Source organism: Anoplophora glabripennis, unplaced genomic scaffold (genome assembly GCF_000390285.2).
Source record: "Anoplophora glabripennis isolate ALB-LARVAE unplaced genomic scaffold, Agla_2.0 scaffold15, whole genome shotgun sequence".
Lineage (NCBI taxonomy): Eukaryota > Metazoa > Arthropoda > Insecta > Coleoptera > Cerambycidae > Anoplophora > Anoplophora glabripennis.
This window is the reverse complement of record NW_019416279.1, coordinates 299,892-316,489: the sequence shown is the minus strand read 5'-3', so window position 1 is coordinate 316,489 and position 16,598 is coordinate 299,892. Positions and strand designations below refer to the sequence as shown.

General features: G+C 31.7%; 2 protein-coding genes across 3 annotated transcripts in view; one reads left to right on the top strand and one right to left on the bottom strand.

Moving 5' to 3' along the window:
- Window positions 1–10,998, bottom strand: part of LOC108905061 (neuropeptide-like 1) — an 89,297-nt gene extending 78,299 nt beyond the window's left edge. Inside the window, exons 1-2 of the mRNA XM_023457378.1 lie at window positions 10,966–10,998; window positions 8,460–8,519 (exon numbers count right to left, since the gene is read on the bottom strand). Of these exons, the coding sequence (XP_023313146.1) occupies window positions 8,460–8,519; window positions 10,966–10,998 (93 nt within the window). The remainder of the gene's footprint in view (window positions 1–8,459; window positions 8,520–10,965) is intronic.
- LOC108905536 overlaps window positions 1–16,598 on the top strand; it is a 47,446-nt gene that overhangs the window by 10,318 nt on the left and 20,530 nt on the right. The window contains exon 1 of one of the 2 annotated variants that reach the window (XM_018708478.2): window positions 9,576–9,664. The exons of the other annotated variant lie outside the window; for it this stretch is intronic. The gene's annotated coding sequence lies outside the window, so the exon portion shown is untranslated. Of the gene's footprint in view, window positions 1–9,575; window positions 9,665–16,598 lie in introns of those variants that run through there. 2 annotated transcript variants of the gene reach the window in all.

Genomic DNA, 16,598 nt, shown 5'->3' with positions numbered 1-16,598 from the left:
AATTACAGCATTTCCTTGGCATTTCTTATAAAGAACAAGGCTTGCTACGACCTTGAAACGCTTGCAAAATATCGGTCAAGTTTTCATTTGCGACAGTGTTGCGGATTTTTAAACCGTCGTAAATTTCAGTAAAAGCCTGTTGAGACGCTGTAAAATGAGCTTGACCTTCACCGGATCTTGGTAATACTTAAATACCGTTTTTCTATATGTTATTGCTACTATTTTTTTCTATTGGGCCATACATTTGACTTGACAGCTTTTATAAATTTCTGAGGGTTATATTGATAAGCAAATTTTGACATTAAAATCTTTTCAGTCGGTTTTCTTAGTGAGCTGAAATAGTTTTGCTGTTAAATTGTACCGCCAAACGAATATATTATTTTTTACAACCAAACCTACCTAAATGTTTTTCATCATTACATAGACATTTCAAGTTGTTGTTTGCTAAACTCTGCCATTAAAATAGCGTTAATAAATAATTACTTCGTTGAAAATACTTTTTATTATTATTATATTATGGTATGATCACATTTATGACTAATCTACGTAATCACAATCTAGAATTAAAAGATTTATACAACCGCGTGAAAAATAACCGTGCCATAAATTCATTTTAAAACGGTTGATATAAGTGTAACAGTGTTCGGAATTCATCATCAAAAAAATTACTTACCTACTGTAAAATGCAGTTTTATGAACTCATTTCCGAAGAACCAAAAGTATTGCTGAAATCATATTATTTTAAGGTACTGAAAATATTTCACAAACTTAACTAGATACTTCACGTATATAATCGGACGAAATGGATCAGCGGTTGTGAAGTAAAAATGGACGTGAAGTAAATGAGTTCCTGAAAACGAAGCAAAATTTCGGTATAGTTCATGGGAAAAATTTTGTAGAGAATTGAATTTCTCATCGAAATGGCTTATTTAAAAAATGTAAAAGGAAAATTTTATGCAAAAAATCGTTAATAAACTATTTTAAAGAAAGCAAAAAATAAGATTTTTTGATTTTTTTTTTACTTTTTTAATAAAAATAATTTATTAAAAACTTGAGAATTTAAGTACAATAAAGTTTATTAATAATGTATATACAGTGTGTCCACAGATGGAGTTGACAAGAGGAGAAACTCTTGTTTTAAACTTTATCGAAAAATGTCACTCTTTATAAAATGTTCTGCCCTTCGAAAAAATGAGACTGTCATACAAACATCTTAGATTAGATATACAGGGTGCTCATAAATTAAAAAACACGAAAATACTCTTGAGAGAAGTACCATTAGTTTTTATTTTACACATTTTTATAAAACAAATCTGTTTGTAACCTCAAATAATGTCCTAATACGAATTTTAAAATCAAAATTTGCTTTTTTCAAATTGTTTATTAACGATTTTTTTGCATAAAATTTTCCTTTTAATTTTTTTAAATAAGCTAAGATGGGAAATTCAATTCTCTAAATAATTTTTCCTATGAACTATAGCGAAATTTTGCTTCGTTTTCGAGCTACAATAAAAAAACTGAAAGGGGTGCATTTTCACCCCTATTTCCAATTTCCACCCTCTAATTTAATAGCACTCCGCGGTTAGAGTTTTTATTACTGCCACCTTTTAGTTTATTATATTATTAATTATGTTTATAATGGATACGTAGTTATTTCAAAAAAAATGTGGAGTAAGTGTTAATAAATATTTTCTGTAATATAACCGAGCATAATTTATAGTTATATAGTTTTTATCTAGAATAAAATTTTCTACTTATTTTTGATAGTTGCGTGTAAAAATTGAATCGTACAAAAAAGTTACAGAAGGGTTGTAGTAAAATGAACGCCCTGTATGGTTTAACCTAATAGAAACATAATCACTGCATACTTCATGAAAAGAAACTAATCAACAGCAAAGTTTGCTCAGATCGGTTAACTGGGTTCTGAGTTATGGAGAAAACAAGAAATAAAAAAAGAAACTTTAACACCCTGTACCTTTTTTGTGATATTTTTCGTTTAAGCAAGTTTGGTTTGGTTTAAGTATGTAACATTCGTTAGGTGACACCATGTATACCGCAAGTTTATAACCACTTGTTCATATGCGGTCTGATGTAAACAAATTAATTGTTGGTTGTTTTGAATGTGAAATATCACTTCTAGCAGTGTGCCAAATGAAATGAATAGAATTGTTGTTAGGGATATAATTTATGTGCTACGCTATATTATGTACTCTGTAGGTATGTGGCAGCAAAAACCGTTTTGGAAATTTTCTCGAGTTTATAATAGCATGAAAACAAAATTGTGTCTGAAATAAAGCTTTTTAACTAGAAAATTGAAAGTTCGCCCCCATGTAGTCTTTATTTGCGTCACCTTCTAAGTTATAGTGACGAAAATTTATAAAAACTGCGTAGAAATAAATTTAATTGCGCTCTAAAGGGTATCATATACTAGCAGTGTATGCTTCAGAATTAAAAACTGAACTTGCATGGGGCCCTTAACAAGAAATTTACACTGAAAATAAATATTTCTACTGCAGCTGTTTTATTTTATTTTTGTATTTGTGCTAGCCACTACAGTTGACGGATCTGAGGCCACTGAATTTTTCCATTAGATTACCGCAAATAAACAACCACATTTAAAAAATCAATTTCTGTTTCAAATTATTAAATTATTCTCAACTATTCCACAATAGACGATTATTATACACCTTGCAGCAATGATATCACTCTCCAGTCACGTTTTGATCATTATGTTACGAGCGATTAATATTTATAATCCATCGTTCTCGTGTACGTTCTTTATTTAAATTAAACAGCTTTTACATGATTTTTCCAACAGCTGGTGGAACTACGCTTGTCTCTGGGTCGTATCGCAAATTCATTTGCTGAAATAACACTACGGCGATAAATTAAAAACTATGACATGAAACAGTACGTTTAGAATGTAAAAATATTAAAATTTCAGTAGGTATAGTCTTTCCGGAGCCAGTTGAACATGTATAAAAACGCCTAGCAATAAAATTTTATTAGTTTCATAGGCGTTCCTAAAGAAGTTTTCTGCTAAAGGTAAAAAATTATAATAATTTGTATATAAGTGTTGAAAATTTCTATTATATGTTCATTTGACAACAACATATTTTAATTTTTTATGTCCTCAACAATTTTATTACATTGATGGTAAATTTTGATTAAGTTTCAATTATGCAACATTCAATTGTTTTCTTATAGGCGCCATATTGAATCTTGACATAACACGTTGATATGTAACATTACTATTTTATTTGAAGAATAACCATAAAATTAAAGAAATTCAATGATTTATTTAAATAATTAATAAAATCTAGTTGTTCTTGATGTAAAATAAATACTCGGTTAAACAAAATACACAAATATTCTACAAATCCTACATAAATACTTCAAAGTGTCGTCAATTCTCGCGCAGACAAAGCTCAGTCCTCACTCTGATTTTGGCTACAGTGTTTTGAATACTTTGTGGTGAAATAGACCTAAAAGCAGCAAATAGTCTTCTGTATTTTCAGTGACTCGAATAAATTTAATCTTTTAGACCACCCCGCAGAAAAAAATCTAAAGGGTTGAGGCATGGATACCGTGGAGGCCAAGCTACACTCGGTTATTATCACGTCATATTTGAGAGTCAGAGTCGATATTAGCGTAGATTATCAAATCATCAACGTACAACAAAAAGAGGACGTTAAAATTATTCGCGGTGTCATTGATGAAAAGAATAAAAATATAGGGGACCAAGTGTAGAACCCTGAGGCACTCCTGATGTTAGGTTGGGTATATCAGATTTATAACGGTACTGTACAAATTGTACGCGGTGAGAAACATATGATTTCAATATATGCAGAAGATTTACTGTCAAGTTTTTGTAAAAGTATATCTCATTTAATTTGTCAAATATTTTGGAGATTTCTCTGATCCATCTGACTTCTTTGATCCAAAGTTTCAGCGATAAATTGGGTAACACCATATTGGATACAGTAAAACTAAGATTTTATGTAAAAAGAAATATATTTGCGAATAAAAATTCCAAACAGTTTAGAAAAATTACAATCATTTTTGTTCCTCCTTTAGGAAAGGTGTTTAACACGAGAATTTGATTAAAGATTATGAATAATGGTTTGGAATATAAAATAGCACAGTATCTTATAATGATGGGCAGTATATTGTCTGAATAATATTGTCTTCAGTATCTCAGGAATAGGTGGAATAATTTATGTTATGTATCAAATTTAAAATTAGTAAATTCAATAAAGAAGTTTGAAAAATATTTAAGGTCTCAGATCTGTTCAGAAAATAACCGAACTTAATTTTTTTAAACTTTATTATTAATTTTATACTTTATACTTGTAATTAACCCAGCTTTTGTTTCCCGTTATGATTATTTGAATGAATGTTTCATCGTCATTGTTATATGAGTTACCGACAAACGTTCACATGATTTCTGAATTTCCTCCATAATTTTTGACACGTCATCTAAACAATAATAAATAATTTATATAGTAAAGTCATCTACTGTTGATGATACGAAAGAAAGATTTGTCCAAGGGTAATAATATGTCATTACTTTTTAGTGACAGTGTAAATTATTTTTGTAGAACCCACGCTCGGGTCACTGAACGGCTACGACCCTGTACATACAGTTGCACTTGGCGAAAATCTCATTAGACTAAATGGGATAGACATCGTCCTTGCCACGAGTCTCGAAAACAAGACAAGGTGCGGGTGTTGCACTATTACAATACATCACCATTTCTTTCGGTCAATATTTTCTATTTTAAAAGATGTTGGAATATATTAAAAGTGCAGTAAACAACGTATTTACTCTGCTAACAGCTAAACCACTGTTTACATTGTCTAGAACTTAATTTACTATTCTGTAAACAAAGCTACTCCATATCCAAACTCGTCTGACTTCCTGCTTAAATTTATGTTTTATTTAGGCAAAACTAGAATTATAATTTATAAATAAATACATGTCTAGCCCCAAGGATGAATTAATGATAACGAAATTTGCCGTTGCGCTTGCTATTCATTCGACGTCTAAAACAGTTGAAGGTGAAGGTGATTTCGAGTATTTCGCTTAGTTTTAATTTTCGTAGTGCGAGTATAGCTTCAGTTAATAGTGAGTGAAATTGTTTTTAGATATTGCGCAGAATAATAATTTGCCACCCCTTCTCACATGTAAATCATCTGAATTGTGTAATTAGAATTGTGTCAATGGTAACCATATCCTTGTTGTTGTTGCGTACGTAGTGACAGTTGCACAGGGTTTTATTTATTTTTTAAACATACTGTTACCTCGCAAACTTTTTCTTAGTTTTACTTAAGGAATGTAAAAGTCCGTGCACAGTACATAATTTGCTTGAAGTTTGAAAGCTTACTTCAAGGAAAAACTGTTCAGGGCGACTTCTGGATCACGGCCAGTAAACTATAAAATTTAATCCTTCTCTAAACCGCAGTTACTCTTTCGCTTGTGAAGTCTACTTAGAACTTACGTTTAAATATTTCCTTATTAAAAACAAACGGTTAGTTAACCACTTCCAGGCCGCTTTGATCAAATTTCCTTTGTCGGATAGGCTTCATTAGAACACAGCATCGCTGGTACCTTGAAGTTTTATATCAGAAAATTCTCTGTATCCTAATAATAGCTTTGGCAAGCCTTTTACGCTAAATACTCAGAGTATGTCATTTAGTCCAAGCATTATAGAGAAATGCTTACAGAAATTATTACCTGGACAAAAAAAATATGATCGTATAGAAAATTAAATTTTAAATTGAGTTTCTTGTTCTTTAAACTCGATCCAATATGGCGAACACGGTTAAAAAAAATCGCAAAGTTGAAAAAAACGGTTTTTCTAAAATAACTAAAAAAATATAGCACGGATTGAAAAATTTTAAATGAGAAAGTTGTAGGTTTTAAAAAGATCTATCGACTGATTTTTTGAAAGTATCGATTGCTTTGTTACTTTTCGAGATATATCGAAAAAACCGTTAAAAATCTTCTCTTTTCTCTTCTTCTATAACTCGTTTACATTTACGTGCCCATATTTGCTATTTACTGCAAGCATAGCCCGCGGCAAGCCAAAAAAGTACATTTTTGAAAAATTTAAAAATATTAATTATTTTTCGAGATATATCGATTTTTTGAAAAAAAGGCGCTCTCGAAAATTGGCTAGATCTTCTCAGCGGATAGCCCTACAGTAACGATTTTCGGTTTATTTTCTTCGTAAAGAGTTATATTATCATGCTGTTAAAAAATGTTGACGATTTTATTAATTTTAAGGATCAAAAAATGACTGAAAAAGTTGCACTTTTTTTGGGTATGTTTTTTTCAAATAACTATTTCAATTTTTATTATTTTTTTGTACTTAATCTGGGGTAGCTAAACACGAATATTATAGCATTTTCGCCTTAGAAGCAAAATAGACCCGTAAATGTTTAGTTTTCTTTCTTTAAAAGTCATTTTCATAAAATAAAAATTGAAATAGTAATTTGAAAAAAACATACCCAAAAAAGTGCAACTTATTCAAAGTCATTTTTTGATCCTTAAAATTAATAAAATCGTCAACATTTTTTAACAGCATGATAATATAACTCTTTACGAAGAAAATAAACCGAAAATCGTTACTGTAGGGCTATCCGCTGAGAAGATCTAGCCAATTTTCGAGAGCGCCTTTTTTTCAAAAAATCGATATATCTCGAAAAATAATTAATATTTTTAAATTTTTCAAAAATGTACTTTTTTGGCTTGCCGCGGGCTATGCTTGCAGTAAATAGCAAATATGGGCACGTAAATGTAAACGAGTTATAGAAGAAGAGAAAAGAGAAGATTTTTAACGGTTTTTTCGATATATTTCGAAAAGTAACAAAGCAATCGATACTTTCAAAAAATCAGTCGATAGATCTTTTTAAAACCTACAACTTTCTCATTTAAAATTTTTCAATAAGTGCTATATTTTTTTAGTTATTTTAGAAAAACCGTTTTTTGCAACTTTGCGATTTTTTTTAACCATGTTCGCCATTTTGGATCGAGTTTAAAGAATAAGAAATTCAATTTAAAATTTAATTTTCTATACGGTCATATTTTTTTTGTCCAGGTAATAATTTCTGCAAATTTAACAATAATCCGTGACAGAATGCTTGGACTAATTGTGTTAACTCAGATCGTTCACCGTAGAGGTCTGTTTTTCCTGTTGAAAATTATTATACCAGAAGTTGCTGGTTTTATGTTTCTATATAGATTAGATAAAGTAGGGGTTCTAAGTAAGTCCGCACTGGATTGTATTTCAAGAATTTTTTTCTATTTAGCTAGGTACTGAGAGGACGTTTTGAATTGAAGACATTGCAGCAAAAACGAGGTAGATGCAATTTTTCAGGAGGGACAAAAACGTGTTATAAATTCAAATAGATTTTTTTTTTTGGTTTTTACTGTAAAAGTGGTTAACATGTTAACTGCAGTAGCCGCATTAGCTTTTCTAAAATTTCAGATGGAATTTCCACATTTTCAATTTTTTCAGTCTTGGTTACAGACACAATTTAGGTTGACACTCGCTTCCTTTGTAACATTGAAAAATACATTCATTTCGTTAAATTATTTTTTCTGACATTGAGAACTTGAAATTTTAAGTTACTTTTATTTATTATTAAAACGAAATTCTATGAGTGTTGGATAAAATTTTGTATGGCACTCGTGTGTTACATCATATGTCACTTCCCAGCGTGACATATATACCGTAACACACTAGGACCATAAATAACTATAATTTTTTATTCATGTAATAGAGTAACAGATTCTTGCCCTTCGTTTGAAGAAAGAAATCATTCTGCTCCACGTTTTGACATTCAAGTCATCTTTATTATGTCATTATGTTCAAAATGATTATTTTCGAAATTGTCAAAGTATTAAGGACTTAAAATTGAACCTGGATTTTCCTAAACGTTGTTGATACTGTTAAGATAACACTGAAAGGTGTTTGTTGTTTTTTTTACGAAATTTACTTGGAACAATGAAAAGGTACGTAAGGATTTTAATCGCCTGCATTTAGATATAAAATACAAATACAAAATACTTCCATGTAATACCTATCAGTGCCATGCGATGACTTAATTTAAATTAATGGGATTTTAACAACCTGTTATTGAAGGAATAAATTTATCAGTGACATATTAATCAATTGGGAAAAGGAATGTTTGACGGACATATTTCCTGGTTATGTGAATTTAGGGATTCGTGGACAAAAGCAATTAAAAACAATATACAAGGTATGTAACGTATTGTGTGTAAATTGAAGTATGAAAATATTGTCTCAAAGTATTCTCATTGACAAAGCAATACACATATTGAAAGCTGATTACAAAAATGCGTTAACAGAGTTTTATTACGTAATTCATTGATTCAAAGGTTGAAAAAAGTGCGAACAAAAAAACGTGATGAAATACTGGAAAACACTGACCTGGAATTTTGACGTCAACCTGGAATTATCAGGAACCGTCAGGGAAATGTCAGGGAGTTCCTCAAATTTTCATGGACATTTTTCAAATCCCAATTGTAATTGGTCCTTATTTACCGCCACTAGATGTCACTCGCTGAAAAATAAGTTCACTACTACCTACGACTAATGAGGTCATTCAGTAATTTTATAAAAAACCTTCTTATTTTGTATACATAAAGTATTGCTTATGATTAGGCAATCCGGAAAATTTCAACTCAATCCGTTGAGCGGTTTTTAAACGATATGATTTTTAAAACGCGAATGCATTGCATGCAATGACGTCACCGCATGGGACGGTCAGCCGGCTTAGCGCTACTTCAAGATGAGTCTCTGCATCTACAGAATGTTTTAGCGTTTGTGCATATTAAATTTATAAAAATGGAAGCAAATTACGTAAAAGCAAATTTGCAAAAAGTAAGTTTGTTAAAGGTTATGAATTTTTTAAATAAAAACCACGACCAGTGCTGAGATGGGAGGAGCGAAAATGCAAAGGTTATGTTTCAATAACGTGTAAAACTTCTTTAAAGTACGTTTGTAGCGAAAGTTTTGATGTCTTTGTTTAAGATCCTTTACACGTGCCTGCTTTGTGTCAATAGAGTTATGAAACACTCTGTATATGCGAATCTTCTCGTATTGTATAATACTTGCAAATATGACTGTGTTTGAATTCAATTTACCTCGTCATTTCTTTAACATTACCATTTTGTTTACTCGTTTATACAAACGCCCTCCAATTTACAAGGATACATTTACTCAAAGAGCAATTAATAACGCGCCGCTTGTTTTCTCCGACATGGAAAAAATCACCTCATTTTAACGCGTCCTAGACGTATTTTAATCAAATTCCATTGACCTTACCCAACGTGATCTAATCTATGCCCCGTCAAATCAGTTCTCGATCGCGTGGACAATTCGCATTTAATAAAAGCAATTGTCTCCATATTCGGGCGCCATGGCAACGCATTTAAAACAGTCGCAGCCGTCTAGATTCAAGTGCAATCGAAACGAACGAAATGTGCTGTGGTCGCTTAAAAATAGACAATCCGGCTTTATAGGCCTTTATAAATGAAATACGTGTGGTTCGAGTACGTTCCTAAAGGCCCATGAAGTTGCTAGGTGAAGAGGTTTCTTTATCATTGAGTGAAACTCTGGTGTTGAACGAATAAGTGAGTAAGGTATTTTTATCTTTTGTTCTAGAAGGTATAAACGCAACGTTAAACTATATTTAAATGAATTCTCGGTAGCTAGAGCGACAAAACTTACAAATTTTATCCAGCCTTGACATATTTTTATATTATTCTTGATATATGAAGTGGTCTGTATCGGAGTATCGCTGTTTTCGATTTATCGTTTCAAGATTTTCAGATATTCTTAAAGTCGGTAATGTGGAACCTATTCATAAAAAAATGTAAAAAATTTCAGGTCAGTAACTATATCTACATATTTTTTCAAATATGCTGAAATTTAGGTTTTTAGAAAGGTTTTAAGTTTTCTAAATGTGCTTAAAATATCTTCAGTTAACGCCAGAACTACCGTGACTTGCAGCTTTCAGAGAATAGGTACATTTTTTAACTAAGATAAGTTTTTATTTAATTTACATTGAAATTAAGTTTCCCAAAAGTTGACCTTCTTCTATGTTAAGTACTTTTTACAGGGTGTCCACCAGTGGCGGCTCGTGACATTGAGAATAGGTATTCATTGATTCACTTTTTCAAATTTTCAAGGTCAAACGGCTTTAAATGAATCTGGAAATTTACGAAAAACTGAGGTTCCCGAGAAGGATTTTCTTTTAGATTTTATAAAAAATATAGATATTAGTTCGGCTGGTGGATTTAATGATAGGTACAGATAATTCCCCCTTTTTTCCACATCTAGAGAATAGATGCACAGGTCTAGCAATTTAAAAAATTCTCTTTTTCTCAATTTTCCATCTGGAAAATGACGTTTCCAATTGGATCATACATAGGAAACATTTCTATACTTTTTTATACAAAACTAATATTAACAAAAAACCTTTATAATTGTGCACTGATCGATGGCGAAGTATCGTACTTGTTTAAAGACAGGCGATAGGCGATGGCGATGCTGCTTCAATTTCACGTCACTCGTTCCCCCACGCCGTAGCTTACTCACGTGTTGGCCGCCTTGCTGCTATGACAACCGCCGTAAACAACGCTATCAAGTGAAGCGGAATACAAACTGATTTCGATCCGCGTCACTTACTCATGCTACACGTTGTATACGTTGTTACGCTGTACGAGGTTAATGTTCACGCTCAACGAAGGCAATGTTTTTTTAAAAGGCTTTCACTGCGCAACTATTCTGTTTATTTCTGCTTATTAAACAAACAAACAGAATACATTATCAATATAGAATTATGCCTAAATTATAGAATTTATATAAAATTTAAAATAATTTTAAATTGCCCTACCAAATTTTAGGTGAAGCGGTGCGTCACTTGCGTTACCTGGCGACCCGCCACTGGTGTCCACTTGTTCATAAGTCTAGTCCAATTGACTGTGCAACATTGATAATGGAGGAAAACTTGTTGATTTTTTTAATTATGCCAAAGCATCATTAGGTTGACAAAAATTTCGCAAAATACGGTAACAAACATAATATGGGCATTAAAAAACTGTTTTATTTATGAAGATTACGTTGTTAGTTTCTCACAAAATATGCATTGAAAGTTTTGTTTTAAGATAAAATAGCTTTCCGGTTGCTTGTAATATGTACCCTCCAATGGATTTATATCCAAAAAATTTGAGATTTCATCTGGTGTACCCCAAGGTTGTGTATTGAAGCCGCTATTGTTTAATGTTTTTATTTATGGTGCTCAAAAATCTCATCAGTTTCAAATTAGGAAAACAAACTTTCCCTAGATATAAATACATATATATGTACAGTGATGTATGTTTTATCCTGGGAAAAGAAAAGTGTTGAGATTTCCATATAATATTTTTTAACATACATACTTCTGAAAAGACCTGAATAACAAATTAATTTTCACGCGTATAATAAGAATATAATTTTAGATACTAACAAAAACTTAGGATTTGTTGTATTTCATAATTGATACACAGTAATGGTGATTTGCAATTATATTTTTAGATCTAAGTTAGAATATACAGGGTGTTTGTAAATAATTGCGAAATATTTTAGGGGAAGTTATTTTGTGAAAAAAAGTTCATATAAACAGATCGAAATATACTTCGTTTCTGAGATACAAAGTGTTTAAATTTCATTTTGTTTTATTTTTATTAATTATTTAAGTTTTAAAGATATTGACTCGAAAATTAAAAATTTATCAAATTATTTAGAAATATTGACAGCAACCTACTAGATATGTATCAATAGAAATTAAAAATACACAACTTACAATAAAATGTTTTATTTTTTCCTCAAAAACGGTGCATCCTACGAAAAAAATTGAAGAGCCCAATTTCATTCGGAATTAATGGCGGATTTCTAAAAACAATATCAAAAAAAAAAGGAAAAAAGTCAGTGGTGTACCATTTTTTTTATTAAAAAAGGTTATGGCATTCTCGCACGAACGTCACTGGTGCAAGTAGAAATATTCGGATCACCTCAAAAAAAGCACATTTATCCCTCCAAAGCATTTTTCAAATTTCGAGTCAAACTCTTAATATTAATAAAAAGAAATAAAAAATTTAAATTTAAACACTCTGTATCTCGGAAACGAAGCATATTTCGACCTACTTTTATAAAATAACTTCGTCAACCCACCTCCCCCCCCCCCACAAAAAAAATACATTNAGTTCAGGTCTGGCACCCTTGTTCCTACAAAAATTCCTTTATTCTCATAAACTATTTATTTTAAATGTAATTTATTATAAATCCAATTTGTTTCCTAAATTCCACATATGTACTACATTTTACCTCTGTACGCGCCACTGTTGTTTACTTGTTTTTTGGAAGCGCTCTCTAATTGACGGCAAAGCTCGCCAGGTTAGTATTTGACGTATAACCGACCAGTTCGTACACTCGATGCACCTGGGCGACTACAGCTACTACCAGAACACAGTGCGTATGCAGCGGTATTTCAGATTTTACATTGAATTTCATTTTAAATTTGAAATGATTTATCTTACGCCTCCTAAAAATGATGACACGATTTTCCTTTGATAAAAGACCGACAACTTTTTGCTCTACTTTGCATCGAATACGATCCTACTATAGCATTTAAAGAAGGACGGATCTGTCCTTCATTCACCACATTTTCTGTTATTACAGTTTCAATTTAATTCACTTGCTTTTCAACGTAATTTGGAATTTCGTGAAAAAATATTCGTTGATAGCTTTCACCGATGAAAAACATTCAAATTGACAGTTAGATGTCTCCAAATGTGGAACGACAACTGACGCCCTTAGTTTCGTCACCGTTGACCCGCACTTTCTCCCTTCACATGCACTGTAGATTGCCTACAATTCACGTATTTATAATACATGAATATTACAGTGGCGGCGTATACAAGTATTAAAATAGCTATTAGTAATAAATAATATAATGCATTATTCTCCTCTGTGTAAAATGTGTAGAAGTTATAACTAAGTTAAAGACGACAATTATATATTTACTTGCTTGTAATATCTCACAAATTGAAAAAAAATAAATACATATTTTATTTATATCTTTTTTTCTGTTATCTTTGTTTGGGAGTTTTTGTTTTATTGTTGTTGTTTTTTTATTGTGTATCATACTATGTCTTTGTGTGGCGTTGCACTTATTAAGTGAAATAATTACATGTTTCACTATCTTGTAATTGGTATTGATTCCTGTTGGGCAGGTCGATGATTGAATACAAAACTAGAAGGTATGAATGAAGAAGAAACATATATTATGTAAACCGAAAGACTAGAGTACCACTGAACATTTCCAAATGCCCTTTGAAGAGAAGAGGGATATTTACACTCAAAATGTTTTTACTAAAAGAAATTCCATGATATTGATTTACAAGTGTGTCAACAGTCACTCAGTTGATTCTAGAACCAGTTTTATCAAAAATTGGCTAATGTACCAAGTCTATTTAAAGAAATGAAATGTGTTAACACATCTAAATGTTATTCCAGATAATGTATTCATGATTTTCCTAGACTTACTTATATGTGTACACTGTACACATAATTTACAACTACGAATTTAACAAACCACCTGTTAGCGACTAGAGATATTTTTTTCAGCGTAACTTGGCAGCCGCCAAAACTTAACCTAAATCCAGATGCGCTAGTTTCTTCACATCCGACAAATATAGAATGGAGTCAGGTCGTGAATGCTAGGTGGCGGTAGCGTGAAGTCCTCCCAGATTATTTTGACTTTAACAGCGGTGGGTGTTAAAGAAATGGAAAACGTTTAGTCACCAAATCCTTGCGTTTTTTTACACCAATTACCTCTGTTTTACAACCTCTTAACGGCTTCGATATAAACCGAATTTTATCGCACGGAAATATGCAATGCCAAAAAACGTGCGAGGAGTAAAACTTTTAATTGTGATGTTTATTCCAGTTAACAATTGAGGGTATGGCTTGAAATACATTTCAATTATGACACATGGCCGTTGAGTGGAAAACAATGCTCATTTAAATTGTTCACACGGTCTTTTGTCGTTTCCACATGGTCGGGGCATGCCTAGGTTGAAATTAAGAAATCGGTCTAATGGTTAATGTAAATGACTTTGCTGTTTTTTTCGCGGCAATTGATAAGATGTGGCAATTTAACATCAAGTCGCTTGTTAAATGGCAAGATAGGTTCCGTTTTTATGTAATTTTGTCAGATGATTAAAGTAGGCCGTGTTTGTGTAATTCCTTCATTAGTTTAGTTTGAAGCAAAACGCTTTACTGGTATGGTCTTTCCGAAGTCAGTTGAACATGTAAAAAACGCCTGGCAATAAAATTTAATGACTCATAGGCGTCTCTAAAAACGTTTTCTGCTAAAGGTACAAAATTATAATAATTTGTATAAAGGGTGATTCACAACTTATCCAAAAAAATTTGGGAATAGATGCGGCATGAGAAATGGAGTTAATATCGTATAAAATTTTTTTGTAAAATCCTTATAGTTTCCGAGAAAAAAATTATTGAAGTTATAGTACATTCAGCCACTACATAGCTGGACAACTGTAGTCTCTAGCGTCATTCGCAATACGCGTGGAGAGCCACGTGGCTTCAGCGACTCCGAATACTAAAATCGGATTTTGCAATCGTCGTTGCGATAGTATTTACCTGTTATCTGTGGTATTTACAATAGTTTTTTAGTAGTTAGTGTTAAAAATGGGTAGATAGTGTCAAAAATGGTTTGCGTGTATAGCAATTCGGAGTTGATGGATATCGTTTTAATTTATGGTGCAGCATTTGTGTTATGGTGAGGCAAGACAACATTTGTGTTAGTTCGTAGAAACTGAGTACAACGGACCTAAATGTGTTTACACATTGGTGGATAAAATGTTGAACAATTGTTGTAACATCGTATGTAAAATGATTTTATTATTTAAAAACACAAATTAATTTTATTAATTAATAAAAGCAAAAGCAGTTGAATTTGCCGATATAAAATAGGTGCGATAAAATTCTATTTACATATTTCTTTCCTTGCGAAAGTTTTTGTCCGTTTTTATCACACCGCCATGCAGGTCGCATTGTGCGAGGTCAGGTTTTACAGTGGACCAGTTTCCAGTGCTGTGCAGAAGTATATTTTTAAATCATTTTTGAACTGCCCTTTTCGATTTTTTCTTTACAAAACTGTATTTATAAGGGTCTCCTGTACATCCAGAATTTTTTTTTTTTTTGATAAGTTCTGAATCACCCTGTATAATGTAAAAAATTTCGTTTTGTTCCGTTTCAAAAGGTCTCCAAAATGCCATGTTGTAATAATATTATGTCTCCTTTTCGCAATTGTAATATCAATGATTAATAGAAGGTGCCTATAATAAATTAAAATTACCGGAATCACACCAAATTCCGCATTCTGCACTGCACTGCTAGAAAATTCGTTGACAACTGAAATATATGTCCGGTCGCCCAGTCCGGTTGTGTTTGTTCGCCGTTTGCCCACGCGCGCATTGTTCAACTGGGCGACCAGACCTGTATATGGGTATGACTAAATAAATATGGGAACAAGTCTTTCAAATATTTCAATGCCGAGTTTCTGCGTCAGCGATCGAACCTGGTTCTGCCAACCTTTTAGTTCTTCAATTGAGATCGGAAAGACTATACTAACGTAGGAAATACGGAATGACAAGTTGGCATAAAAAATCATCCTGTAAAAAGACTTGACAAAAATTGTAGACTTTCCGTTAGATATGCTCCTGGAAAATGTACCAATCAATAATTATTGGTATTAATTAAGCACTCCCAACAGAAATAGCTGCGTCAGCGACCGAACATATCAACCTCTTGATTCTTCAATTGATATCGGAAAGACTATACTTTATTCAAATTTTTAATTTATTTTAATGAAAGATTAAATAGAAAACTTATAAATATAATAATTATAAGTACAGAGAGTAGGTAGCTGAGACTGTGCGCGAATACGTGGAGTTTACTTAATATCTGTATAAAAAAAAATAACAAGAATAATTCATCATTAATTTTAGTATTTTAGAGATCTTAATTAATAATTTCACCACAGACTGCTTGATTTAGAACAAGAAATATTGTTTTTAAGATCCACAATTTAAAAACACAGGGAAATAGAACAGTTACATAAAATTACAGTGGAAAAATCTGTTTATTTGTGTACGTTGCTATTTTATTATTTTTTATTTGATATATGAACTCGAGATGTTATTTTTGGCACACTTTTGAAGTTGCTATTTTTATACATGACATAATTTTCGATATCAATGTATTTTTAATATTTGCGGTTCAAACAACTAATATTATTTCGAAATAAGTAAATTTGTATCGTTATGAAATGTATTTTTCCTAGTACTATGAACAAGAAGCCAAAATCTTATTACACGATTCGATTTAGCTGAAATTCGGAAAACTTTTTTCTTAATCATTCTACAATCCAGACATCTAAAAATAACTGCGTATAAAATTAATTTTTTATTCGTACCGGGTGATAGGGCGTCGTGTTGG